Genomic DNA, 25978 nt, shown 5'->3' with positions numbered 1-25978 from the left:
CTCAGAGGGGGGCGCAAAAAACTGCGCCCAGCAAAAAAAAAAAAAAAAAAGAATTGTGTTTTTTTTTGCTGGACAGAGTTTTTTTTTGCGCCCCCTTCTATATCTCCAACCAAAATTTTGACATAAAAAAAAAAAAATCTAACATTAGGGTAAAATGAGCCAAAAATCGAAAACGGAAGAGGTACGTACGTCCTTGGTGTTGTCAGAACATGCGAGCACAGTGAGGCGTTTGGTTAGAGTGTGTGTGTGTTCAAGAAACTTTGAAGAACAAAATAATGAAGAGGCAAAAGCCATCCGGGGCGTAATATATGAAGAAAAGAAAGGAAGAAGAAGAGAAACGTGCCAAGGAGAACGGTAAATCCTTAAATCCTGTTCTAGCCTAGAATGAATTCCAGATAAGAAAACGTTCACGAATGCGTGAATTGCCCCCGGCACTTTAGTGGAGTTAAGAAGAAAAGATGTACCTTATCATTGAAAGTTTTCCTACTCCCTGTCACATAGTTCTTTAAGGATTTTACAGAGGTGCTATATAAAAAATGATATGTCCATTTATTCTACATTATACAAAAAAGACATGATTAAAATAGGGGCGCACATATAAAGCCAATAGCCAATGCAACAACACTACACATATCTTACTCCTTGCATAGCACACCCATTAAGGAAGTCAAACACGGCAACTTCAGTGAGGAATACTGGTCAAAATCCAAGTGTTGTATTGTCAACTTTAGCGAATGGATGTATGTAATCTTGCTAGTTAGCTAACGCTAGCTAGCCAGTGACTTGTGACGTTCCTTGTTATTGCCATTCAGTCGAAACATCAGTTCAAGTTCAGCTGTACCGCAATTTGCGTCATTTTGCGTCATAAAAGTTTGAGTAATCAAATTTGGACAGCTTTAGTTTTGGTGGAGCGAGCTAGCCAGTTTAATTAGACATGATTCAACTAATCAAGAGCTATGCATCTTGGAATAAAAAAATGCCAGGCTGTCCAAATATACCAAAATGCTTAATAGCTACATTTAACAAATGATGATAATACATACTTTTGTTATATCATTTTAGATTCACTTTTAGAAGACTAAGAAAACATTATTTGCAGGCGATTGGGAAGATGTCGTGGAGGTGTGTGTGTGTGTCCATAAACATTTGAACAGGGGGCGTGGCCGGAGCGTAGTCCAGCACAGGCGTGACATTTTCTCAGTGATTTGTTCTTGAATTAATGTTTGTTCATCGTCGCGATCGTTGTTGTGTTTATGTGAAAGAAATTCAGTCTTACAGGGCAAAATAGCGTTTGAAAGTTGCAATTCCGTTTTCGTGGGGGAATTTTTTTTTGGGGGGGGGGGGGGGGGGGGGCGCCAGGAGTGAAGCTCGCCTAGAGCGCCAAATGTGCTAGGGCCGCCCCTGCATGCCGTAGCCCTCTAAACATCATTTCCGTACACCCACACGATTTTATTCTGCTATTCTAAGAGGGCTGTGTGGTACTACGAAGCGAGGTTACTGGTTCTGGCTAGGCCTAGCCTACTTCGAAAGGTGGATACATTTAGCCAAGGTATTGTCATGCTGCTTCGGTATTTTTCAACATGGGCCGCCCAATTTTTGATCTATTTGGGTTATATAATGGTATCCTATGGAGCAAGTACGGTCAAAGTAAACTGCTTGTTTAAAGTTATGGTTAAGGTATTTAAAACAAAACATTAGAAGGCAATAAACACAACAAAAGTATCAATTTAAAATACACAATTTAAACAACCAAATAATAATAATAATTCCAAATGTTTCCAAATTCCAAACTATTGTTCTATTTATAACAAATATAAACACAACTAGTTTGACAGATGTTTAAAAAGGTGCGTTTTTGAACACTTTTTAAATGTAGGCTACCAAAGAGGTCACTGGAACGGACAGCATTAGATCATTTCACCACCAAGGATCCACCAACGAAAAGTGTCTTGACTGCGATCTCTTGCCGCTGACAGAAGGCAAAGACAACAGATGCTTATCAGAGGAGTGGTTGAGAGGGGGAATAACACTGAGTTATGACATGTAAGATGGGGCTGATCCAGTAGCTGGCCTTTAGGTGAGAGTGAGGGATTTAAATGTAATTTTAGGGAGCCAGGGAAGATAAGCAGAGAAGTTCAATGTGTTTTCTTTGGCTGATTAAATACCAAAGGCGCCGTGGCATTCTGAATCACTTGCAAAGGTCTAAAGACACATGCATGCTGCAAGCCTGTTAAAATTGAACTGCAATAGTCTAGTTTAGAAATAACCAGGGTCTGTACGAAAGTTTTATCCACTGACAGGATCGTAAATGTTATTCTAAGGGTCTGACAACATGTAAAGGAATTCACCAGAGACACTCTGTTACCTCATTAACGGTAAAGAAAATGTGTTTGTACAGATACCTTTCTCTTATTCTGGTCTCTGAAGAAGCGCCCCGTTCAGTGTCAGTAGTCGAGTATGGAAGGGAGGCGGTCTCCTTTGAGTGCCTACTCGAGATATTTTTACACCTTCACAAACCTGATTATCCATACATGGATTATTTTACACATTTGCATATTCATGTACACATTCACAAAACTCGGTAAGCATTTAGAGATTATTTTACACATTTACAAAGCTGATTACGCACACATGGATTGAGATACAGTTACACGACTATACACACACAGTTGCAAATAATTCTGCTACAATAATACCCCCATTAAACTAGTACAGACAAAAAAAACCACACTGGTTGTATGAGGAGGGTTGGCATGGTCAGTACATTTTGCATGTTATTTAAAAAGTACTTCAAAAACCTGTCCTAATAAAAATATATTATCCCAAATATAACAACAAAACATACAAATTTTAATATGAAAACCAACTTTCCATCAAGGTGGCCTAACCCAGACTGTCAGAGATACCTCTCCATGGGCTTGCCCAACAGTGCCCCCTGCTGAAGGGTACCAGAATAGCAGCAGACCAATATCCTGACCTTTAATTGAGCGGAAACCACAAACCACTGAAGGCCCTTGCTAGGAGGGGTCTCATAATGTTCAAGAGTAGATCTTCCCCGAGCTTCTTCCCCTGTCACACATAAATAAGAGCCTGCTTCAAAGATACAAGAAATCATTATTTATTTATTTTTTATAAATGTGTCCTTCATTACATAGGATATGTACAATAATAACATATTATTAGGACTACAGTACAATGAAATAACTGCAACATCATAAAAATATGGCCATCATTTTTAAGGAAACATTTTAGTTGTGGTAGATTCTATTTCGGCTGTTCTAGGTGTTCTGCATCAGTCACTTGGCTCAGTTGTCAAAAATGTGGGTGCCGCTGATGAGTCCTCACTTGCACTCAAAGGAGGCGGCGACGCGTGTTCTCAAAGGAGGCTGCGGCGCGTGTTCTCAAAGGAGGCTGTGACGCGTGTTCTCAAAGGAGGCTGTGACGCGTGACACTTCATTTTCCCGTAAGTGCAGAACCACGATGCGTGCCAAAACTTGATCAGTTTGGTGCAAATGACAGTAAAACAACTCTCACAGACAATGATGAGTGGAACTGGGAAAAAGCACATAGAAGACAAGCCATATGATACCACTTATTAAAAACACAAACAGGATGAAAGTGGGTATTCAAAAGTGGTTACAGTGTATGATATAGAGGGGTAGAGAAGACAAGATGGAGGGGGGGAAAAGGAAGACGGAAGAGAGACAGAGATGAGAGCAGGGGGGGGGTGAAGGACTCTGATGTCATCAACGGTGGCGGTGAGCTTCGTAAAGAGGAAATGATGAAGCGCAGGAGAAAGGGATAGGAGGCAGGGGAGGTCAGCGAAGGAAAGTAGAGGGGGGGGGGGGGGGGGGGGGAATGCTGGCTTGTCCCAAAGAGCCGCTGTCCTGCAGGGCTTTAAACAGGACGCAGGAACAGAAGTCAATGGGAACTTCAGGAGGCTGGTGGAAGAGGTAAAACAGTCTTGGACCATTACCACATTAGCAGCATCAGAGGGCTGAACGGGAGAAGTAAGACAGTCTGCTTCTATCACCATGGTAACACACATCATTCCTGAGGAGGGCAGGGCTTCTTTGAGTGAAAAGGGTGACAGGAGATTTAGTCCTCCAGCCTCTAAGCTCACATTACTCATTATTCAGATGTCTCACTCTGCTACTGAGGCAGCATATTCAGACGTCTCACTCTGCTACTGATGAAGTTTATTCAGACGTCTCACTCTGCTACTGGTGCAGCTTATTCAGACGTCTCACTCTGCTACTGAGGCAGCTTATTCAGACGTCTCACTCTGCTACTGATGAAGTTTATTCAGACGTCTCACTCTGCTACTAATGCAGTTTATTCAGACGTCTCACTCTGCTACTGGTGCAGCTGGAGGGGAAAATTGGTCCCTCTGATATCCTGAGACACAGAATACTTAGGGAAAATAGGACAGTCAAGAGAGTAGTACTTTATAGGATTCTGATATCAAATGATATGATCACTTATATCCAAGCATCTACGCAAAGTCAGGAGCTTTCACTGAGGTCTTAGAGCCGGTTTTCAACTGATTCGGTCATGGAGTCAAAAAACACCCCATCTTTCCTGCTAACGCTTAGTCCTCCTTACTGCAGGCGTCCTGATTGGTGGGGTTTTCCCCGTGGGCGTGTTGTGGGGGCGGCGTCTTCGCCCCCCGGAGCTCCTCCTGCAGGCTGGCGGCGGCGAGCCTCATGTGGTCGTCGGCGCTCTGCAGGGCCTTGAGCTCGGTGCTGTGGAAGAGCCACAGCACCACGGCGCACAGCAGCAGGCAGAAGCACAGGGCCCCCAGCAGGTAGAAGGAGGCGCGCGGGAAGGGGTGCTGCGCGGCCGCCGTGGCCAGCCAGGGCACCGCTGCGATGGCCAGCTCCAGCAGCAGCAGCGCCAGCCCCATTCCGCCGGTGCGCGCCGCGCTGTAGCGCTTCTGCTGGGCGCAGTGCACCCCCACCTTCACCTCTGTACGCGCCTCCGTCACCAGGTCCACTAGCTCCGCCAGCTTACCTGCCACGGGCGGAGGAACACCACTGTGTTAGACATATACTATACAACCACTTAGACATATACCAATACAACCACTTAGACATATACTATACAACCACTTAGACATATACTATACAACCACTCAGACATATACTATACAGCATCATCTGCATGTGTTTGGTTTGAGATGCTTCAGTGGTCTGCTCATGTTACACCTGCTGTATACAGCATGTCTGTGTACTTTAAATTATCCAGTAGACTGGGCCAAGTTGTTGAGAGGTGTTTGCATGCTCTCTTTACTGTATGCACTTTGGCAGCCAGTTTATCTGGTTGAAAAGTGGTGATGTTCACATAATCTGTTTGCTGTATACTCCACAGCATGCCTGTGCAGACTGTTTAGGTGGTTGAACCCATGCCGTTCTTGAGTGGTGGATCCATTCTCTGTTCAAAGTCTAGCCTGGTGGTTGGCATCACTAGGCTGAAGACTGCATTCTTTCTCTCCTCATTGTATAACCCACGGCTGTGTACTTTATTCCCCTGGGTGAGTAGTTGAGTACCTGTGTTCTCCTTGCCGCTCTCTGGCTCCCCCTGCTGGCTGGCCGGGTCCGAGGGCACCAGCAGGAGATGGGCACTCAGGGCCTCGTGGTCCGACAGGGGGAAGGCCCGACCCGGATACGACCCCTGGGTAGTGCTCAGAGACTCACACTTCATCTCTACACGCTTGGACCCCTGAGGCAACACACACACACACACAATCAAAACAAAAATAAACAAAATAAATACAAACGGTCAAAGATATTAGAACAATGTTATTTTAACAATTTGTATTGGTACAGAACATTTCTTCCTACTTTTTGGAGAAGGATGTTTCCCCAACCTAATGTTGTGCCTTTTATGAGACAATTTGAATAGATTAACAATTTCCAATGCCTATTGTCTATGTCTCCCATATCTGTTGCTTTTACACAAGACTGTCACCGGAGGGTGCTACTTATGCAGTTACACTTATTTGGCTACTGAGAGGTGCTGAAACACTAATTCAGTGTGTATATGTGTGTTATTTGGCTACTGATAGGTGCTGAAACACTAATTCAGGGTATATGTGCGATCTCCACACAAGCTCACCTTAAACAGAATGTAGTCGATGCGAATGCCCTTCTCAAAAGGGCGCAGCTCTTTCTCATTGATGAAGGGGTTGTTGGCTATGAGAGTGTGTCCATTCTCACAGCCCTGGAACAATGATAAATGCATTTTACATACATGTCAACACTTCAACTTATAATTAAATGATTACAATTAAATTATAAATGATTACATTTAAATGATACAATTAATGATTTAGCAGGTACTTCTATCCAAAGCAGTTCTCAGTACAGCACAGGTGTTCAGTATACCAGTCTGTTGCCTGAGGTCAAAGCAGTGATCACGGTGTGGTCAGCATCTTGCTGCTCCGCTAGGCTGTAGGGTTTACATTTTCTTTTAATCTTCTCTCTTCCATCTGTAGTGAAAACAGGCTATCTGTAATCTCCTCTTGTTGTGCGACACTCGGAGAAAACTCACGTCAAATTTGTCCGTCTCCGTGTAGCAGTCCCTCAGGCCGGTGGAGGTCCGCAGCAGACGGCAGCCCAGGTCCTGGGGGTGCATGTTGAAGTCGCCCCCCAGGATGACCAGGTCGGCCCCTCTGGAGGTGTGCCTGCCCACACACACACACACACACACACACACACCACACACACACACACACACAGAAATGAGAACTGCAGCAAAGCCCACCTCCAAATCCAGTGCAAAGTACAGTTTGAGTAAGTAAACCCTATCAGTCGTGACTAGACTAGACTGGATCAGACTGTTAATGCAATGTAAATGTCAGTCCCGTACCAGAACACACCTCCAAAATGAGTGCTCATCTAGATTTATTTACATGGTGGCGTTGTAGAGAACTGTCATGACTGTCAAAAATACGAAGCTGAGTGAAGTGTGTGATTGGACTGGACTGCACTGCACTGTTAATGCAACTGTCATGTGGCCATGGTGGCCATGATGTCATGGTGACTGTGGCCATGGTTTCCGTACCGGATGAAGTGCTGCAGTTCCCAGGCCTGAACGACTCGATGGGGCAGATAGGCATCCTTCTCCCTGCAGTACTCTGCATGAAGCTGGAGGGATACAGAAAGTCAGCAATGGCACTCATACACGGACACGCACACGCACACGCACACACACACCCTCATTACACACATAGAGGGCCCTATTTTGATGGCTAAACGGCTGGCCTATTCCACCTGGGTGGGTGATTTATTGCCCTGCGGCGGGGACTTTGGATATTGCGTGGCGACATTTTCTTCTTTGACAGGGAACATTTGATGGGCCAATCACAAACCATCACTGCCCAAGTAGGATTTATCCATCGGACAACAAACATCACATTCCTTTTATTAGAAGAGAGGCGCATATGCCTGATTCATTTCTGTAAGCAAGGAAGCAGGAATGAACCTCTTATGGGTTAATGCAATCTTGGCTATCCTCAAAGTTAAAAGATATCCTGGCATGCTTTAAAAAAAGAATCAAATGTTTTAAAAGGTTAAACCCCTTGAAAGACATGTGTGTCTGGGAAGACATAGTCTAATTTTTCCGACTTTAATTAAATGCTCAGTAAGCAGTAAACCAATGTCATCCATGATGACAATAATGACACAATAATGACATTTCCTGTTATTCCTATTCACATACTGTAGTCTAGTTAGACTAAGGTAGAAGAAGAAATGCCATTTAGTACTACTACTACTGATCACTGCTGCTCTTGCGTTTAATGCATTGGGTTTCATGAATCATCACATCACGTACAGTCGTAAATAAACTAAATAACGTTACATTGTCATGGAATCTAAGTGAGCAAAACACTTTCTTTCTTCACTTTCTCCTTTTACTAATTACTAATGTAATTGTTTAGAACAATAGAAGAAGCACTAGGGTTTATTCCTTGTAAAACTGTCCAGAACCCACAGCGATATTGCCATGCTCTTATCTTGTAATTTAGCCACTTAGTGCCTTTGACCACACCCTTACCGCTCGCTCCGCCCACTTAGTGCCTTTGACCACACCCTTACCGCTCGCTCCGCCCACTTAGTGCCTTTGACCACACCCTTACCGCTCGCTCCGCCCACTTAGTGCCTTTGACCACACCCTTACCGCTCGCTCCGCCCACTTAGTGCCTTTGACCACACCCTTACCGCTCGCTCCGCCCACTTAGTGCCTTCAACCACACCCTTACCGCTGGCTCCGCCCACTTAGTGCCTTTGACCACACCTTTACCGCTCGCTCCGCTCACTTCGTGCATTTGATCACACCTTTACCGCTCGCTCCGCCCACTTAGTGCATTTGACCACACCTTTACCGCTCGCTCCGCCCACTTAGTGCCTTTGACCACACCTTTACCGCTCGCTCCACCCACTTAATGCCTTTGACCACACCTTTACCGCTCGCTTTACCGCTTGTGCAACAGTGTGCCTGCGCTGCCGTTTCCAACAGCCGTTTTTGCTGCCATAATAGAGCCCAGAGACGGTATACCTTACACACACACACACACACACACACACACACACACACACACACACACACACACACACACACACACACACACACACACACACACAGCCCCACTCACATGTGTGACGTAGATATGGGCCATCAACCCACCGATCTTCATCTGTACCATTCCAACAGCCTTCCCTCCGAACCAGTCTCCATGTTGGACCTAACACATACACACACACACACACACACACGTAACTGTAATTTTCTACCATCAAGATCACAAAACTGACCTTCCTAACCTCTCGTTCTAGATTGGATCAATGTAGAATGGATCGTTACAGTTCTGTCTTACTTAAGGTTCTAACTAAAGAGGACTGCTCACCTTGTAGGGGTATCCATTCACAGAGAAGCGGTACAGAAATGCATCATGGATGCGGTACTTGGAGAAGACGGCCAGCCCACTGCCTATGACTCCACTACAAACATCAAACATGAACATTTTATTACATCATCATTGTGTGCCAGCACTGTTCACTTTGAAACCATACTAAAGATAAAATAACACTCTTACCTACCAATGAAGGTAGAGCATAAGACATTTGTGACACAGCATGGCAATGAGTTTAATTGATTTCAAACACTGCCTTGATAATAGTATCAGTGAGCAGTTTTACTAAATGTGTATGAAATAAATGCACCCTGGGTGTGAGAAACAACATGAAAGCTGATACCATCTAAGACTGTGACCCACATTCACTTCTATCTCTGTTGACAAAGCACAACTTTGATCCCCGTGACCCCAACCACAGGGCCGTGTTCCTGTTATGTGACCCACGCTGTAAGCACACAGATAATCACTTCCTCTTTGGACTCCTGCTCTCTTGCCGTGTGTCAGCAGTGTAAAGCCACCATTACACTTGGCAGATTGGTCCTTGTGCGTGAGCTGTGATGTCAACACAGCACCATAAAGGGGGATTTATGCTTGCCATTGCTGTCATTGTGCACGCCAGCGTACGCAAAAGGTGACTTTATTTCTGCTGGCGCACACTGCGTTTTCATCGTTTCATCATTTCGGCTGATCCTAAACCTCCCAATTTCTTTAACTTGGCGCGGGCGGTGCCCGTGTCTACAAGCATCTCTATGATCTATCAATGCGGGTGCATAGGGATTCCCAGATGGCACAGAACCTGTGGACGGAGATTACTGCAGCTACTGGAAAAGACTATACGTTTGTGTGGTTTACTAGCATTACCCTCCAGGTAATGTGCCGAATAAAGCACAGTGAAGTATACGACATGACGGTTAAACTACATCATTAATATAACTCTGCAGCCACGGCGCACGTGTCAGGTTACACAAATTGGGAGGTGCACAACCGGCAGAAGCGACACCAAAGCACCCGCCGCAATGGCATCGAGCATTAACTTCCTAAGTTGCACATAGGTTCTACACAGAGCCTACGCCTTGTGAGCATTTATACTTGTGCATTGGTGAGTCTGCGTCACTCTGCAAACAAACAAAACAAAACAAACATGAGCAGCCTACCTTTTGAAATGATGGGAGTATGGATGGGTATAGGAGAGAGTTTTCTTCAGGTAGAGGACATCTTTCTCACTCCAAACCTGCAACAGTTACAACAATAAGTCATCTGTACAACACACACACACACACACAAACTCAAAGAACTCCCTCTCTTCAACTCTCATTGTGAAAATAACACCTTAATCACTTGAAGACTGATCTGGAACATCACATCACACATCAGTCAGCTTGCAAATGATCACTCTCCAGACATTAATTGAATATGGAGTAGAGTTCACCTGCTGTAAACCCTAACTAAAGAACTAGCACTCTGCCCCCAGCTCCAGTGGCCAAACCCCATACCAGAGGGGTGATCCAGTGGCCAAACCCCATACCAGAGAGGTCTCCAGTGGCCAAACCCCATACCAGAGGGGTGATCCAGTGGCCAAACCCCATACCAGAGGGGTGATCCAGTGGCCAAACCCCATACCAGAGGGGTGATCCAGTGGCCAAACCCCATACCAGAGGGGAGCTCCAGTGGCCAAACCCCATATCAGAGGGGTGCTCCAGAAAGCATGGCTAAGCTGGCCTGGCATGAACCCTGAACTTGGAGTTGTGTGAAGCTGTTGCGACCGTTTGTGAATTTGCTCAATCAACACTGCATTGGTAAACCGAGAGTTGAGCAAGTTCCCGGCAGACCTGTGAAGAATTAATCTATTGAGTGTAACAACCTTGAGTTGAGCAAGTTCCCGGCAGACCTGTGAAGACATCATCTATTGAGTGGAACAACCTTGAGTTGAGCAAGTTCCCGGCAGACCTGTGAAGACATCATCTATTGAGTGTAACAACCTTGAGTTGCAACGGCAAAAAAAGAGAGTTTTGTAGCTTTTTCACAGAGTGGGTGCTGCTAGACCTCGAAGAAGAAGAAGAAGAAGAAGAAGAAGAAGAAGAAGAAGAAGAAGAAGAAGAAGAAGAAGAAGAAGAAGAAGAAGAAGAAGAAGAAGAAGAAGAGAAACTGTCCTGCAACAAATAGCTAACCATGTAAAGTGTGGTATTATTACTTCATAAATAGCAGCAGGGTTTTTCCTGGGTCAAAATGGGTCTTCGGTGCTCAAAAAAAAAATGTGCGCGCTGCACGCACAGTCTGTGTTACCATGTCACCTTATTAGCTTACATTTTACCATTTCATAAATAATGAGGATATGCTTCAGGAAATCATTTTGCTTCCACTTTAGATTCAAATAGATTGACAATAGTCCAAACCCCATGGTGCTATCATGTATGGTTCAAAGATTATCAAGGTTTACCTCTTTAGATATATATGCAAACTACTGAAATGTATATCAATAGAATCTAGAACTAACCAGTGGTCAGAAATGGAACACACAAATTATGAGATTCAAGTTTATCTATTATTACTATTCATTTTTATTATACAAACCTACATACCATTCTTTTTGTTTTTATTATTAAAACTGTCCACAAATATGTTTAATAGTGTGTTTAACTTCTATTGGCCCACCAATGGAGGCTGTGTTGGAAATCAAACTTTTGTCAGTATTTTGAGTGGACATTTCATTTGCATTTGTACAGGTGTATTCGTGCACGTCGGGCTGGCCCTCGCAGCGGAACGACAGTTTACAACCGCACCGGTTTATCAATGATAATATTAATTCGAGATGCAACACAAATCTATCCGCTCTCCTCCGAACGAGCTGAGCTTTCATTGATAAACCAATGCGGTTGTCTGCCTCTCCCGAGGCCCCGCGGTCTACTGGTACTCGTTCAAACGGGTAGACAAATCAAATAATAGCTACACCTGTGTAGGTCCTCAGCATAGCAGATATTTTAATACATTGACAGCCATGAATACTGAAAATGGAATGTTATGTTCAAAATCACCGCCGACTGCTGAAGTCCGGATGCATACGCAAGTTGAGTGATTGGCAGCTGGCCGCTCTGTGCATTCGCGCACCTAACAGTTGCGTATTGTTCAGACAAGAAGACACGCTTATCAACTCAATTACTATTGATCAAAACAGAACAAGGTTTCGGCTGTAGCCTATACTTGAAACAAACTATTGAGACCATATTCGCTTACATGCATTGCACGCGTGATGAATTGCGGCTTAATGGTGTTTTGAGCCCTCACCGTCGACTTCAAGGCAGCAGCTCACCCACCCCCTGAGCGAAATAATTCATATCTATAAATAACAGCTCACCTTTATCTTTTTAACCAGATTTGTAAACAGGTCGCAATCAATATTTTGCAGTACAATAGGCTACCTTGGTTAAAAATCGAATTACGGTAGATGCATGCTAGCATTGCGCTAAATAATTAGACAGCTAACATTAATTAGTGGTGTTAACATGAAGTCAGTTATTGTATATGGCATTAATATTATTCTAAAACACCTTCACTAGTTGTTTTAACCAGATTTGTAAGCAGGTTGTAAACAACATTTTGGAAGTGCCTTGGTTTAAAACAGCTAAAAGCTAGCTACATTAAGTTGCTTGCTCAAATCTCAAATTCAAACCAACGTATTCTCTAAACTGGCAAGCTTGGAGCTGCCTCTGTTCAATGATTGGCTCAGGGGGTGGGAGGTGGGATGCGCCTTCCAGGCAGCTGCTGACTTGAAGTCGACGGTGAGGGCTCAAAACACCATTAAGCTGAATTGCGCCATGAATGACAGCTTTTTTTAATTTATTTTTTATCGCAGACTTTTTTTTTTTTGCCTTAGGCGCTCGGGATTTGTTGTAGGCGCTCGGGAAAACGGCTTAGGCGCGCGCCCACATTTTCTCTATGCAGGAAAAACCCTGAGCAGTGAAGCATAGAATATACCTAATTATATATCGATAGTAAGTATCTTCCCATGAATTTGATGTTACATTTAATTGCCTAATCATTTAGGAAAACATATATATGTATTTGTCTTTTTTTAAGGAAATAAAGAGGAAATCATAAACGCCAAAAAGTGTTGGTGTATTTCTTTAATTAAAGTGATTTCTGCCAGTTAGATCTCAAATTTGTTATGTTCAGAGACGTATTTGACGTTCATTGCGTATTTTTTTGGAACCGAAAACCTAGGCTTACTCCTTAGTCTGAGTTAACATAGCCAGGTTAGTGACTAAACCACTTAATCTAAGTTAATTTAGCCAGGTTAGTGACTAAACCACTTAATCTGAGTTAACATAGCCAGGTTAGTGACTAAACCACTTACTCTGAGTTAACATAGCCAGGCTAGTGACTAAACCACTTAGCCAGGTTAGGAATAGCCCTCTGGTCCTGGGTGCAGAGCAGATGACAGACCTGAAGTTTGAGTGGCTCAGACACCTCAAACATTGTGGCATTCTGGGATACTACTCCTATTCCATGAATGCAGTGCATGGTGGGAATGGGCCTGTGAGTGTCTGGCCCCTGTAGTGACAGGTGTGGATAGCCCACAGAGATCCCGACCCCTTTAAAAATCCCCAGCCATGCCGCGCCAATGCAACACATCCGAGAGGGGGGTGCAAAGCCTCGGGGGGCAGGGGGCAGGGGGCAGGGCAATTACAGCGGGGCAAGAGAGGACAGAATGGGCCGTGGTGGAAAAAAGAGGAGAGCTGGATTCACAGGCAGAAATTCAGAGGCACAGAGAAGAAGGTAAATGATAAATGGACTGCATTTATATATCGTTTTTCTACTCAGAGAGCACTCAAAGCTCTTTCAACATTAATGCCTCAGAAATCTACCCATTCATACACCGATGGCAGAGGCTACTATCTAAGTTGACAACCTGCACTTTGGGAACGGTTAAGGGTTCGGTCTCTTGCTCAAGGACACTTCGACACTTGGTGAGGAGGAGTCGGGATCGAACTAGCAAACCCCGCCGATTACTAAACGACTCCTCCACCTCCTGAACCACTGTCGATGCTCATGCTTTGGGGATGTTTTGCTGGCAGTAATCCATGGGCTCTTGTTTAGGTCAGTGGCATAATGAATTCCATTCAATACCTCATTAAAAACTACAGAAGGAGACAAGTGTCCCCCAGCCTCGTTAAACACTACAGAAGAGGACAAGTGTCCTCCAGCCTTGTTAAACACTACAGAAGGAGACACAAGTGTCCTCCAGCCTCGTTAAACACTACAGAAGGAGACAAGTGTCTTCCAGCCTTGGTAAACACTACAGGAAGAGACAAGTGTCCTCCAGCCTCGTTAAACCCTACAGGAGACAAGTGTCCCCCAACCTCGTTAAACACTACAGAAGGAGACAAGTGTCTTCCAGCATCGTTAAACACTACAGAAGACAAGTGTCCCCCAACCTCGTTAAACACTACAGAAGGAGACAAGTGTCCTCCAGCCTTGTTAAACACTACAGAAGGAGACAAGTGTCTTCCAGCCTCGTTAAACACTACAGGAGACAAGTGTCCTCCAGCCTCATTAAACACTACAAAAAGACACAAGTGTCCCCCAGCCTTGTTAAACACTACAAAAAAGACACAAGTGTCCCCCAGCCTAGTTAAACACTACAGGAGGAGGCTGAGTGCGGTCATTCTCGCCAGGAGAAGCCCCATCAAATACTGAACATTGGGTTGCCAATATTTCTCGATTCTGCATTTCATGGAAATTTGTGTCGGACGACATTTGTGTTTGAAAACAGCTGTGGGTTGGTGTTGAGTGTTTGTGCGTGGTGTGAGTATATGAGGGGTGCACTATATAAGGAGAGTATGTGTGAAGTGTGTGTGTGTGTGACAATGTAAGCATTGCATCACCTGTGTGTGTGTGTGTGTGTGTGTGTGTGTGTGTGTGTGTTTGTGTGAGGAGTTTATGAGCAGGGGAATGTTTGAGGACTGTGGTATGTATGCGTGTGCGTGTGCGTGTGCGTGTGCGTGTGCGTGTACATTCCTCACCTCCTGAAGAAGGACAATGTCATAGTCCTCTCTGCTCAGCAGATCTCCAATCATTTTGAAACGCTCCACACAGTGCTTACTGACATAACGGATACCCCTAGAAGAAAAACACACAAACTCTCTTAATGATCTCACACACACACACACACAGTGCTTACTGACATAACGGATACCCCTTGAGGAAAAACACACAAACTCTCTTAATGATCTCACACACACACACACACAGTGCTTACTGAGATAACGGATACCCTTAGAGGAAAAACACACACACCCTCTTAATCTCTCTCTCTCTCTCACACACACACACACACACACACACACACACACACACACACACACACACACACACACAGAGGTCTCTAAAGTCAGTGCTCAGTGGGGTTTACCTGCACTAAACACACATAGCCCTCACCATTGAACACACACACAAACACACACACACAGTGATCTCTGAGGGCAGCGCTTAAAGGGTTTGACCAGGACTGAGCACACAGGTAAAGGGTTTTGCAGTTGTAGTGCAATAACTGTGTACCTGTGTCTGAGCAGGTGGCCCTTGAGAAAGCCTAAGTGTCAAACACTGATACAGATTTCAGGAGGAGAGGGACCAGATGTTCTTTACTTTTTGGAAGTTGCTGAAATTACAAAACTGATTCAGTTCACCACATTCTACCCCTGAAACCACAAATTGAATGTGGCATTCTTACAGCCTGAATGATAATTCACATTCAATAGGTTTCTATAATGCACTACTGATTGGGTGTGGAGAAATGCATCCAGGTGCATGATTAAAACAATGCGTTAGTGGGTCAGTGAACTGTAAATGGCGTTTCTTTTTTTTTTCTCAGTCATTCTGCATTATAGTAAAGGCTCTTTAAAATATGTTTGTTTCTCAGTCACTCTGCATTATATCAAAGGCTATTTTATTAAATATGTTAGTTTTGTCGCTTTCACTCTGAGCTTAAGTCTCACACATAAAGAATTGAATGAATTCATATTTATTTATTTATACATTTGCCTGTTTACTTCTTTTTTTTTTCTTACTCTCTGCTGAATAGAAAACACTTTATTTAATCATTTATTTTCCTTTATTTATTTTCTCACTCCCACACAGCACTTTAACAAGTACTTTAATTTATTCATTAGAATGTATTTATTTGTGTACATAATCTTTGTTATATAATCTGTGTCTATTTGTTTTCTCATTCTCATACTGCAGTATAGCAAACACTTGTTAGTCCACATCGGTCAGATGAACCCGTCCTACAGCGACCCCCTCCTGGAGGCAGTGGACATCAGACAGATCTACGACAAGTTCCCTGAGAAGAAGGGTGGGCTGAAGGAGCTCTATGAGAAGGGCCCACAGAACGCCTTCATTCTGGTCAAGTTCTGGGTAAGGCACCTTTGAAGATTTTTTTTTTTTTCCTGTTCATTATTTTCATTAGTATTGTTTTGACTTTTGGCGTCCTTCACATTGCCATCGGAGATCAGAAATTCACAGACTCTTCACATGGCATATCCAAACAATGTTTCAGTCCTTTGGGAGATGTTGCTGTTTCCTCCCGGGGTTTGAATTTTTTTGCAATATTAATTAGGCGCCACTACCCTGATCCCTCATTCTCTTCCACATGGACACACAGACACCTTCTCTGCACTGACCAAAACACACTCTCTCATTAATGACAGCTCTACTCACAATTAAACACACAAAAACAGACACGCGCCCTGGTGAGACTAGGACAGATACACACAGACACACACACACCATGGTCCTGGTGAGAAAACCAAAGACTCATCTGATGAACTCATAACTCACCAGCAGTTGAGGGAGAAGACCCGCAGATGCATAGACTTGCTGGTTGCCATGGTGACAGCAGAAGCTGAAGTTGGCACGGCAACCCACCCTACAAAGGAGCTACTGGTGCAGTTGCGGAGACGAAAATCTTTGAAATCACAGATGAAGAAATAAAAACAGCTATTACTGATATGCCACAGATATAGACAGCCATAAGTGTAGCAATGGAAAGCTTCTTTAACCGAACAGTCACATACTCTACAGCAGCCACACAGCCAGTAACACCAGGTGATTTCAGTTCATAGAAAAGTGTCATCAAACTTAACAAATACAAACAGCCCACAGCAAACATACAAACAGATTCTGGACAAGATCTGGGTCCTTCTGTTTAAGATGAGATCTATATACAACACACCAAACTAGCCCAAATGCCAGCCTGCTGGGACTCACCACTTCAAATCCCATGCCTAGCATAGATCTTCTACTTGTCCTGAGAAATCACTGGGAGCGCCCACAATGGGGAGGGTGGGGGGCAGGGTGAGGTCGGACATATTAAGCTCAGACTACAACCTCTGAGCACACACAAACACACACATAAACACACACACAAACACACACACACACAAACAAACACACACACACACACACACAAGGCACAAGGCCTATTCTATCCCCGAACACCCTGAAAACAACACAGTCCTTAGCCTCTACGGCACCTCAACCCCCCAGTGGTGAAAGGTGCTGACAAGACCTGAGAGGCTACCATGGCGACAGTGTACACAACCCTCCCTGGCCTTCCTGGAGAGAAAAGGGTGTCTCAAACTCAGAGCAGTTGCTCTCACAGAGAACTCGTATTCTAGTTTATCTTAGTTTTATGGTTCTTTACAGTGTCTGGGGTTCTGTTTGGCACATGTGTATGACGTCTACACGGTGCAGAGTACAGTATCAACAATGTGTAGCTAAAGCACCTCATACACACTAGCTTAAGTCCAAGATAGCAGGTTGTCTTTGATGTTATAACATTGAGTAACAATACAAACTATAAAATAAAACTACTAGGCTCCTGGCAGGGTGGTTCACGGTAGGGTGAAGATACATAAGGCCTACTTTGACTTTTGATGTTGATAGTTTGCAAACATAGTTGTGCCAAATGAGTGATGACTTAAATTATCACTGCATGAAATACATTTGTGATGCCTTCACTATATGTACTGTACTATATAAAGCATCTTTGAAACTCAAAATAAAACAGCCCTTAGTTGAACTGTAAGCTGAACAGGTAGGACTTTCAATGAAGAGTTTTCACTCAAATCTATAATGCATATTTGTCATAACAAATACCGACATTTGTCTGTCTATTCACTTTATACGTTTCTGAATATCGTAGCCTATGGCTGTGGCAGGTTTCCATTATTATCAGCTGTCAGACAAAACTGAATCAAGCGACAGGAGGTAGATCAGCCCACAACTAATGTCTAACGTTTGTTTAAATATGTTGAAATCAACTAACTTACTTAGTAAACAAAGCTTAACATTATAGTTTCTGTTATTATAATACTTATCCTAAAGGTGACGACAACTCGATGTTCATCTGTGACGTAAAACCATAATCAGCTTGAAAGCTTCAGCGTGGCTCACAAGTTTTGCAAATTGTCAGGGAATCAAAACTGCCACGACAATGCACTGATTAATAACACATACACACACACACAAACAACCTGTTGACCATAAAGGGTAAGTTATATTTCTAATGTTAAACATAAACTGTTCTGAATAGATAGCAGCATGAACTGCTGACCATCAGCTTTACGCTCCGTTACAAGTGAATTAAAGTTTGGACAGGAAACCTTACCGTAAACAGTTGGCTAGCTATCGTTAGCTAATCAGCTAGCAAGCTCGGCTAACGTTACAGGTTCACGAGTCCATAAAGCGAACCAAATGCCAATAGAGATTACCAAAATAAGACTTTAAAAGACGTTGTGGTTTGTGATCGTGCAAGTCAGTGTGTCACTTTCTTCATTGAATGGGGGCTGAAAACTCCCTTCCTCATTTTCAACTGTGGACAACCTGTGACGGGGCGAGGGGACCGCAGAGGATACTGGGATTTGTAGCCAAATGAGGTGGACTGTTCCTCTGAACCTATTAAGGGCTCCTCACTATAGTGTAGTGCAAATGGAATTTGTGAGGTTTATGTCAGGCTATCAAGAAACATTTATTGGCTACTGATTAGATGTAGTAATGGTGTTTTTGAGTCAACCCAGATAGTAGTTATCCCGGATCTGTCAGCATCTAAACTGATATATCATTTATTTTTTCACCCATGTTGTGTCCTAGTACCCAGTTTTCTAACTAGACATTTCTCAGATTAGACATCAAATTATCAGTAGGCCTAGTTATGTAGGCCTAATATGACCTGTCAGTGAGTACAGTCCTAACCCCAAATCTAAATAAAAATCTATTTCCATTGCTAATAAACTACAGAGTATCTAAGTCATGGTGGCCTACTGGACCACTAAGCTTACCATATTTTTACATTTCTATAAAGAAACGAGGTCTATTAAATAAAAATAAAATTACATCAGTACAGAGTCAGAACATTCTCTGGAGAAAAATGGCCCATGACGAACCACGCACCTTTTATTGAAAGATTATATGTATCATTATGATTATATTATACACACCCCTCACTTTGCATGTAACAGAATATACAAGATCACAATAAACAGTTTGTAACCAAGGCCACAAGGAACCATAATCTAAAAAAAGAAGACAAACAAACCAGTACACACAAACAAACAAACAAACAAAAAAACCACCCACACCATTTAGATTACAACATATTTCAAATATGAACACACAGTTTTCAAAGGAAGCTAACAACGTCCATCGAAAGTCAAGGAACAAACAAAAACAAAAATATATAATAATAATTATAATAACAATAACAATAATAATACAAAAACAAGAGCCAGTAAAAAATAGCTACACAAGGCAGCAGTCATTTAAAGCTTTTCTGAGTTCTGATGTTGAAAATGGTGCTGAGTAGGGTGGAGTCAGTCCATTCTTCTGGAGTTAAAGTCCATGCCATGCGGTTTGCTACAATACGTTCATGTTACCTGTCTGTCGCTGTACACCTGTGTTGGACAGTGGATGGATGTTCTTCCACAAACATCTGCCCCACTGTCCCAAAGACTCTGGTGCACATAAGCTTAGGTAATGGTCTCATGACAAGAATAATAAAAACAGTGCAGATATTTTTTTGTTGTTGTTGTTGTTGTTGCTGTTTTAGATTTTGATCACGGTTACAACACAAAGTTATTTTTAAGCCTTTGGTTGCTTGATATATCACTGCAGATACATCACATATTAACTTTGGTAGAAAAGCTTTTCAGTTGCTTGATATCACTCCAAAGGAATTTCAGGCATTCCACCCCTCAAAAAACGCGGACAAACTGTACAAGCATCTTGGAATACTTTAAGATGATACGCCCCAAACCAGTGTCAAAACATTATTTGTGACATTAACAAACAAAATTAATATTAGACATTGTTAGGCCAATTCAATGTACACACACATAGTCTGCAGTTTCTCAGATGTAAGACATCATCAACTTGACTAACATGTCCAAGTACATTCAATACAATTCACAGTGGTTTGGCTCTCCCCACCATAGTCAAAAAACTAACCATTTACCAACTTATACTTCCATGGAAACCAGTGATTCACTCCCTCTCATTAACACAGCATGGTTGTCACTCTCAGTGACTGGTGCTTGGTTCAATAAGGGCCACTTCAGGTTCAAGTCAGACAACCTCAGGTTCATTTCTACACTAAAGACTGGAGAACATGTGTCAGTATTCTGCAGAGCACATCAATAATCAATTATTATTTATAAAACATTATTCAAAAATATTATTTATTTCTAAAAGGGGAAGCCCTGAGAGGTGGAGGTTGTTAATTATCCTTGCAGTTTTAAAGTACTCAACGCAGAACAAAAGACTGTTATTTAAACACACACATCCAACAATAATATTATCCTCGTCATACGACCAAATTTATGCACACACCACAAATAGCACAAATTCCATAAAAAAAATCCAAAAAGTAGAGAAAGTACCATTTGGGAGATGTATGGGGTGTCCACGGAGGGAGGTAAGGATGGAGTGGGCTTATGAAATGAAACAAAACAAAAACCAACAAAAAAGAAAGAAAACAAACTAAAAAAAAAAAAAAACCTTGCCATCGCTACAACATGAGTTTTCACATATTGGACTGAGTGGTGATTTATTTAAGGGCCAGATGGTCAAGATTATAAAGGTTCTCCCTCCCTTTGTCTGATTCCATGGCATTGTTTACATTCTCTTACCTTGGCTTGTTTTCCTCTTCGGCCTTCCTCCTCTCTTGGCTTTCATCCGCTTAGTGTGTACACTCACTCACTAACCTACCCCGTCTTTTCCATTCCAGACAAAAAGGACGTGTTTGCTTTGCCCGATACCGACAGCGTACACATTCAATGGAGCACAATGCTCATGTCAAGCTGTCACTATGCCACAGGGTCTAAGTGTTTGGGTTTGTCCGTCTGTGAGAGTGGCCCTGTTGGACAAGGCTGAGGCTCTAGTGCTTTTGTTTGTCGGGACCAGATAGGCCCATTAGGGCATGATTCACTGTGATATCAGAGGGGTAAGACGCCGTAGCAAAGTCACACCCAGGTGGATTGAGAAAAAAAGGTAACAGCTGTTACAGATCAGAGCACTGTAGAATGGTTTGCTGATGTTTGCATACAGTATCAGGCCCTGAAGAGGGTTGTACCTAGCAAGGCTTCGGTTAAAAGCCAGATAGAGACCAGGTCCCTTGCGTCCTGACCAATCCCCCATCAGCTAGTGTTGGTCATCTAGTTCGACCTGTCTGTGACGCATGTGCCAGCGAAAGTGAAGACGTGTGCTTGAGGGTGGGGGTGGGGGTGGTCGAGGATGACGAGGCACTTTGTTGCGGTCGAGGACGATGTCAGAAGAGTGTAGTGTGTTACCCCTCACTCCTCTCGCCACCCCTGCACATCAAGAGGTAGTCGAAAGGCACTTCAGAATGGCCATTCAGAAAAACTCATCTTTGGACAGAGGCATCTGCCTGTTTACGTTATTACTCAAAAAGAAATAATAATAATAACAACTGCACTATAACATTGATTTTTGCCGTTTTGATTATCACTTTTGTTGAAATACTAAAATGCATGTAAACCTTTAGTTAGCCCCAAATCCATGGTCTGCACATTCTCAAACCTCTGTGTTGCAGCATGCGTCTCTCATGAGGAGAAAACAAAATGTCTTGCCTTTGAAGAGAAATAATAAACATTCCTAACCATCATGAAGCTCAACTTTCAGTAAAACAAAGATGTAAAATACAATGTAAAACATTTGTATTCATCAGAAACAAAACCAACACGACCAATTCTGTCTTTTAAGCATTTAAATACGCGTCATTTAAAAAAAAAAAAAAAAAAAAAGAGGAAAAAGGAGAAGCCAAAAAAAGCTCAACTCAATCAATCCTTTCTTCTTGACATGAAACTTCATCCATGTTTTCCTATTGTACAATGTTTTTTGAGGAGATTGAAACAAAAAAAATAATATATATATGCCTTGTCGTCAAGCGTTTGCTTTGTTTTTGATGTTGGGCAGTCTGTGGTTTGGTGGCATTCATCACTCAGATGCTCACTTAAGTTCGTTCTCTCTCCCTCTCCCTCGGTGGCATTCATCACTCGGATGCTCACTTAAGTTCGTTCCCTATCCCTTTCCCTCGGGAGCCTCAGTCCTTGATGAGGCGATACACGTGGTACTGCGCTCCGTGTTCACTCGTCGACACCTCAAACACGAACGCTATACACATCAACGTCTCCTGGGTCTCCCGGTTCGTCACGACCTGCCAGAAATAGGACAGAATGCATATCAGCATTTGGAGTAAAATACATGGACAAATAATGTAATACTTATATGAAGTAGATGTAATAATAATGTATTAGAACATTTCTGTTTTTGAGTTGTTCACACAAAACATGTATGAATCTAAGAGCTGATATTTGACTGCAAACTGTGCCACTGTATTTTGTGTGTTTAAAAACAAAACGTATGTATTCACTGTTCTGGGAAAGGTATGTACAGTTACGTTTCATTTGTGTCTGTAAAGATCTTTAGTATTTATTTCTCTCCCTGTTCAGAAGAGAAGGCATGATTGAAAGTTGTGGTTTCTTAGAGGAGCAAGGAAGAGGACATTGAATTTGAATGCCATGCAAAGTGTCAAAACCTTGGAACTGAAGATTTATCTAGCAGCATGTTACGAAAAAGCCCTGATTAGCTGATGAAAATCGCTGCGTGGATGTAAACTCGTGGCCTAGAGAGGAGGGCTGCAAGCCGCTCGTAAACTGTTACTGTCGTGGAATCTTCTTTACACTTTGAATTCCCCAAATTCCATAACAATCATATCAAATATTGCTGCTGTCCTGACATGCTAATGCTTTCATTTGATTTGTTTTCTTAATGGTGCATTCTGTAGTATTTAGTGGCATCTAGAGGTTGCTGAATTGAAACCAACTGAATACCCCTCCCTTTACAATCGTGTAGAAGAACCTACGGTGACCGTCAAGTGCCATAAAAACATGAATGGCCCTCTCAAGAGCTAGTATTTTGGTTTGTCCCTTCTGGGCTACTGTAGAAACATGGCGGCACAACATGGAGAACTCTGTGGAAGAGGATCCACTGCTTATGTAAATATGAAGGGCTCATTCTAAACTAACGAAAACACGATTCATAATTACAGGTAATTACACAATAATGAAATCATATTTTTAGAACAGATCCCCCTAAATCCTACACACTGTACCTTTAAGATTTCAATTAAGATTCTACATATTATTGTAAGATAATAACGGTATGAGATCTCATAGTAACTCAATGTAATTCCAAAAATGAAGACTTGGCATTGTCACAGGAAAGCTATTTTCATTATCCTGAGATTTCGATCCTCAGGAATTTCTTATCTCACGACAACAGCATACTTCACATGAGGGCTCAAAAACACAAATAAATCCTTATCATGAGTCATAACAAAAAAATATGTGAATGCAGGCCTTTCAAGGCTTACTAAACATTCAATATTGTTACAATAAAAAGGTCTGTAAACGTGAGAAAAAATGACGTACCTGTAAAATAGTGAAGTTTTCTAACACACTGTTCATCATGTATTTCTCAGGCAGGTGTTTAAGCTTGTGGATGAAGTTGATCATGTATTCACACATTGGCGAGCGGTGGATCCTGTACACATACCTCCCTCCTTCCATCCTAGCATACTCTGTCTGAGAGGAGAGGAGAGAAGTAGACAGAGAAAGAGAGAAAAGGAATAAGAGAGAGAGGAAGAAGTGGGGGCATAAATGAGAAAGGAAGGCTACAGAACAAACTTAGACGACACTACATGATCATACCAACACAATGCCAGTGTTAAAAAATAACTAGAGCTGAAAATGAATGGCCAACAATGTATATTGGTAGCAAACACACTGTGGGATGTGACTGCCATCTTTAAATTAATTTTTCAGACAATTTTATCCAAAGCAACTATTAAGCCATCAATCTACCTCAGGGTGAACAAAATGAGCTGAAACGGAAAAAAACGGAATTCACCAAATGTGAAACTTGCTGTTGCATGCGTAACAACTACACCCCTGGAGCGAGCCTACCTCACCTTTTCTCCACCGCTTGCTTGCCGTAGGAGCAGAAGAAAAAAAAACTCAGAAACAGAGTGATAGAGAGAGGTGGATGAGAGTGAGAGTGATAGAGAGAGGTGGGTGAGAGTGATAGAGAGAGGTGGGTGAGAGTGAGAGTGATAGAGAGAGGTGGGTGATAGAGAGAGGTGGGTGAGAGTGAGAGTGAGAGAGAGAGGTGGGTGAGAGTGATAGAGAGAGGTGGGTGAGAGTGAGAGGTGGAATGTGGGTGATAGAGAGAGGTGGGTGAGAGTGAGAGAGAGAGGTGGGTGAGAGTGAGAGAGAGAGAGTGATAGAGAGAGGTGGGTGAGAATGATAGAGAGAGGTGGGTGAGAGTGATATAGAGAGGTGGGTGAGAGTGATAGAGAGAGGTGAGTGAGAGTGAGAGGTGGGTGAGAGTGAGAGAGAGAGGTGGGTGAGAGAGAGAGAGAGGTGGGTGAGAGTGATAGAGAGAGGTGGGTGAGAGTGATAGAGAGAGGTGGGTGAGAGTGATAGAGAGAGGTGGGATGTGGGTGATATAGAGAGGTGGGTGAGAGTGATATAGAGAGGTGGGAGAGAGTGATAGAGAGAGGTGGGTGAGAGTGATAGAGAGAGGTGGGTGAGAGTGATAGAGAGGTGGGTGAGAGTGAGAGAGAGGTGGGTGAGAGTGAGAGTGATAGAGAGGTGGGTGAGAGTGATAGAGAGAGGTGGGTGAGAGTGAGAGGTGGGTGAGAGTGAGAGTGATAGAGAGAGGTGGGAGAGAGTGATAGAGAGAGGTGGGTGAGAGTGAGAGAGAGAGGTGGGTGAGAGTGAGAGGTGGGTGAGAGTGAGAGTGAGAGGTGGGTGAGAGTGATAGAGAGAGGTGGGATGTGTCTGACTACCTCTACTTTCTCGACCACCTGCTTGCCGAAGGAGCAGACTTTGGTGGATACGGTGATGGTCATGTTCTCAAGGCTGCTGTACTGGCTGCTCACGCCGTAGAAGGAGCCGGGACCGTCCGCCATCCCACTGCTGTTCAGGTCCGCCTGGGTGGGGCATTAGCATCACAGGTTAGCTACAGAATACTGTAAATGTTCTATGACATCACCTACAGAACACTTGAATTCTACATCAGAATACTGTAAGTGTTCTATGACATCACCTACAGAACACTTGAATTCTACATCAGAATACTGTAAGTGTTCTATGACATCACCTACAGAACACTTGAATTCTACATCAGAATACTGTAAGTGTTCTATGACATCACCTACAGAACACTTGAATTCTACATCAGAATACTGTAAGTGTTCTATGACCACCTACAGAACACTTGAATTCTACATCAGAATACTGTAAGTGTTCTATGACATCACCTACAGAACACTTGAATTCTACATCAGCGCCCCCTTTTGGTCAGTGCAGAGAAGGTGTCTGTGTGTCCATGTGGAAGAGAATGAGGGATCAGGGTAGTGGCGCCTAATTAGTATTGCTAAAAAATTCAAACACCGGGGGGAAGAAACAGCAACATCTCCCAAGG

At 43.1% G+C, this 25978-nt stretch overlaps 2 protein-coding genes across 5 annotated transcripts in view; both read right to left on the bottom strand.

Moving 5' to 3' along the window:
• Nucleotides 1–3102: 3102 nt before the first annotated feature.
• Nucleotides 3103–19229, bottom strand: smpd2b (sphingomyelin phosphodiesterase 2b). 2 transcript variants are annotated; one of them, XM_031567772.2, is made up of 12 exons: nucleotides 18585–19229; nucleotides 17183–17233; nucleotides 16754–16880; nucleotides 14938–15034; nucleotides 10072–10148; nucleotides 8909–9002; nucleotides 8657–8746; nucleotides 7066–7148; nucleotides 6553–6685; nucleotides 6118–6222; nucleotides 5550–5721; nucleotides 3103–5013 (listed from the first exon to the last, which is right to left on the bottom strand). In XM_031567772.2, exons 3-12 carry the CDS (start codon nucleotides 16801–16803, stop codon nucleotides 4592–4594), a joined length of 1323 nt encoding a protein of 440 aa, XP_031423632.1. In that variant the 5' UTR covers nucleotides 16804–16880; nucleotides 17183–17233; nucleotides 18585–19229; the 3' UTR covers nucleotides 3103–4591. The 2 variants fall into 2 exon arrangements, with proteins under 2 accessions (XP_031423632.1, XP_031423631.1); XM_031567771.2 differs by lacking the exon at nucleotides 17183–17233.
• A 105-nt stretch (nucleotides 19230–19334) lies between these two features.
• LOC105907572 (transcriptional enhancer factor TEF-5-like) overlaps nucleotides 19335–25978 on the bottom strand; it is a 56213-nt gene continuing 49569 nt past the window's right edge. For all 3 annotated transcript variants that reach the window (XM_012835938.3, XM_031567773.2, XM_042707822.1), the window contains exons 12-14: nucleotides 25341–25484; nucleotides 23923–24075; nucleotides 19335–22646 (exon numbers count right to left, since the gene is read on the bottom strand). In XM_012835938.3, the coding sequence (XP_012691392.1) occupies nucleotides 22533–22646; nucleotides 23923–24075; nucleotides 25341–25484 (411 nt within the window). In that variant the 3' untranslated portion in view covers nucleotides 19335–22532. The remainder of the gene's footprint in view (nucleotides 22647–23922; nucleotides 24076–25340; nucleotides 25485–25978) is intronic.

Source organism: Clupea harengus, chromosome 5, assembly GCF_900700415.2.
Source record: "Clupea harengus chromosome 5, Ch_v2.0.2, whole genome shotgun sequence".
Taxonomy (NCBI): Eukaryota; Metazoa; Chordata; class Actinopteri; order Clupeiformes; family Clupeidae; genus Clupea; species Clupea harengus.
This window is presented reverse-complemented; position numbering and strand designations above follow the sequence as displayed.

Coding starts and splice junctions, on each gene's coding strand:
- smpd2b (XM_031567772.2), bottom strand. CDS start 16,803: ATGGCAACCAGCAAGTCTATGCATCTGCGGGTCTTCTCCCTCAACTGC. Junction 10,149..14,937: donor ACATTGTCCTTCTTCAGGAG/GTGAGGAATGTA, acceptor TAACTGTTGCAG/GTTTGGAGTGAGAAAGATGT. Junction 5,014..5,549: donor GAGCGGCAAGGAGAACACAG/GTACTCAACTAC, acceptor CGCCCGTGGCAG/GTAAGCTGGCGGAGCTAGTG.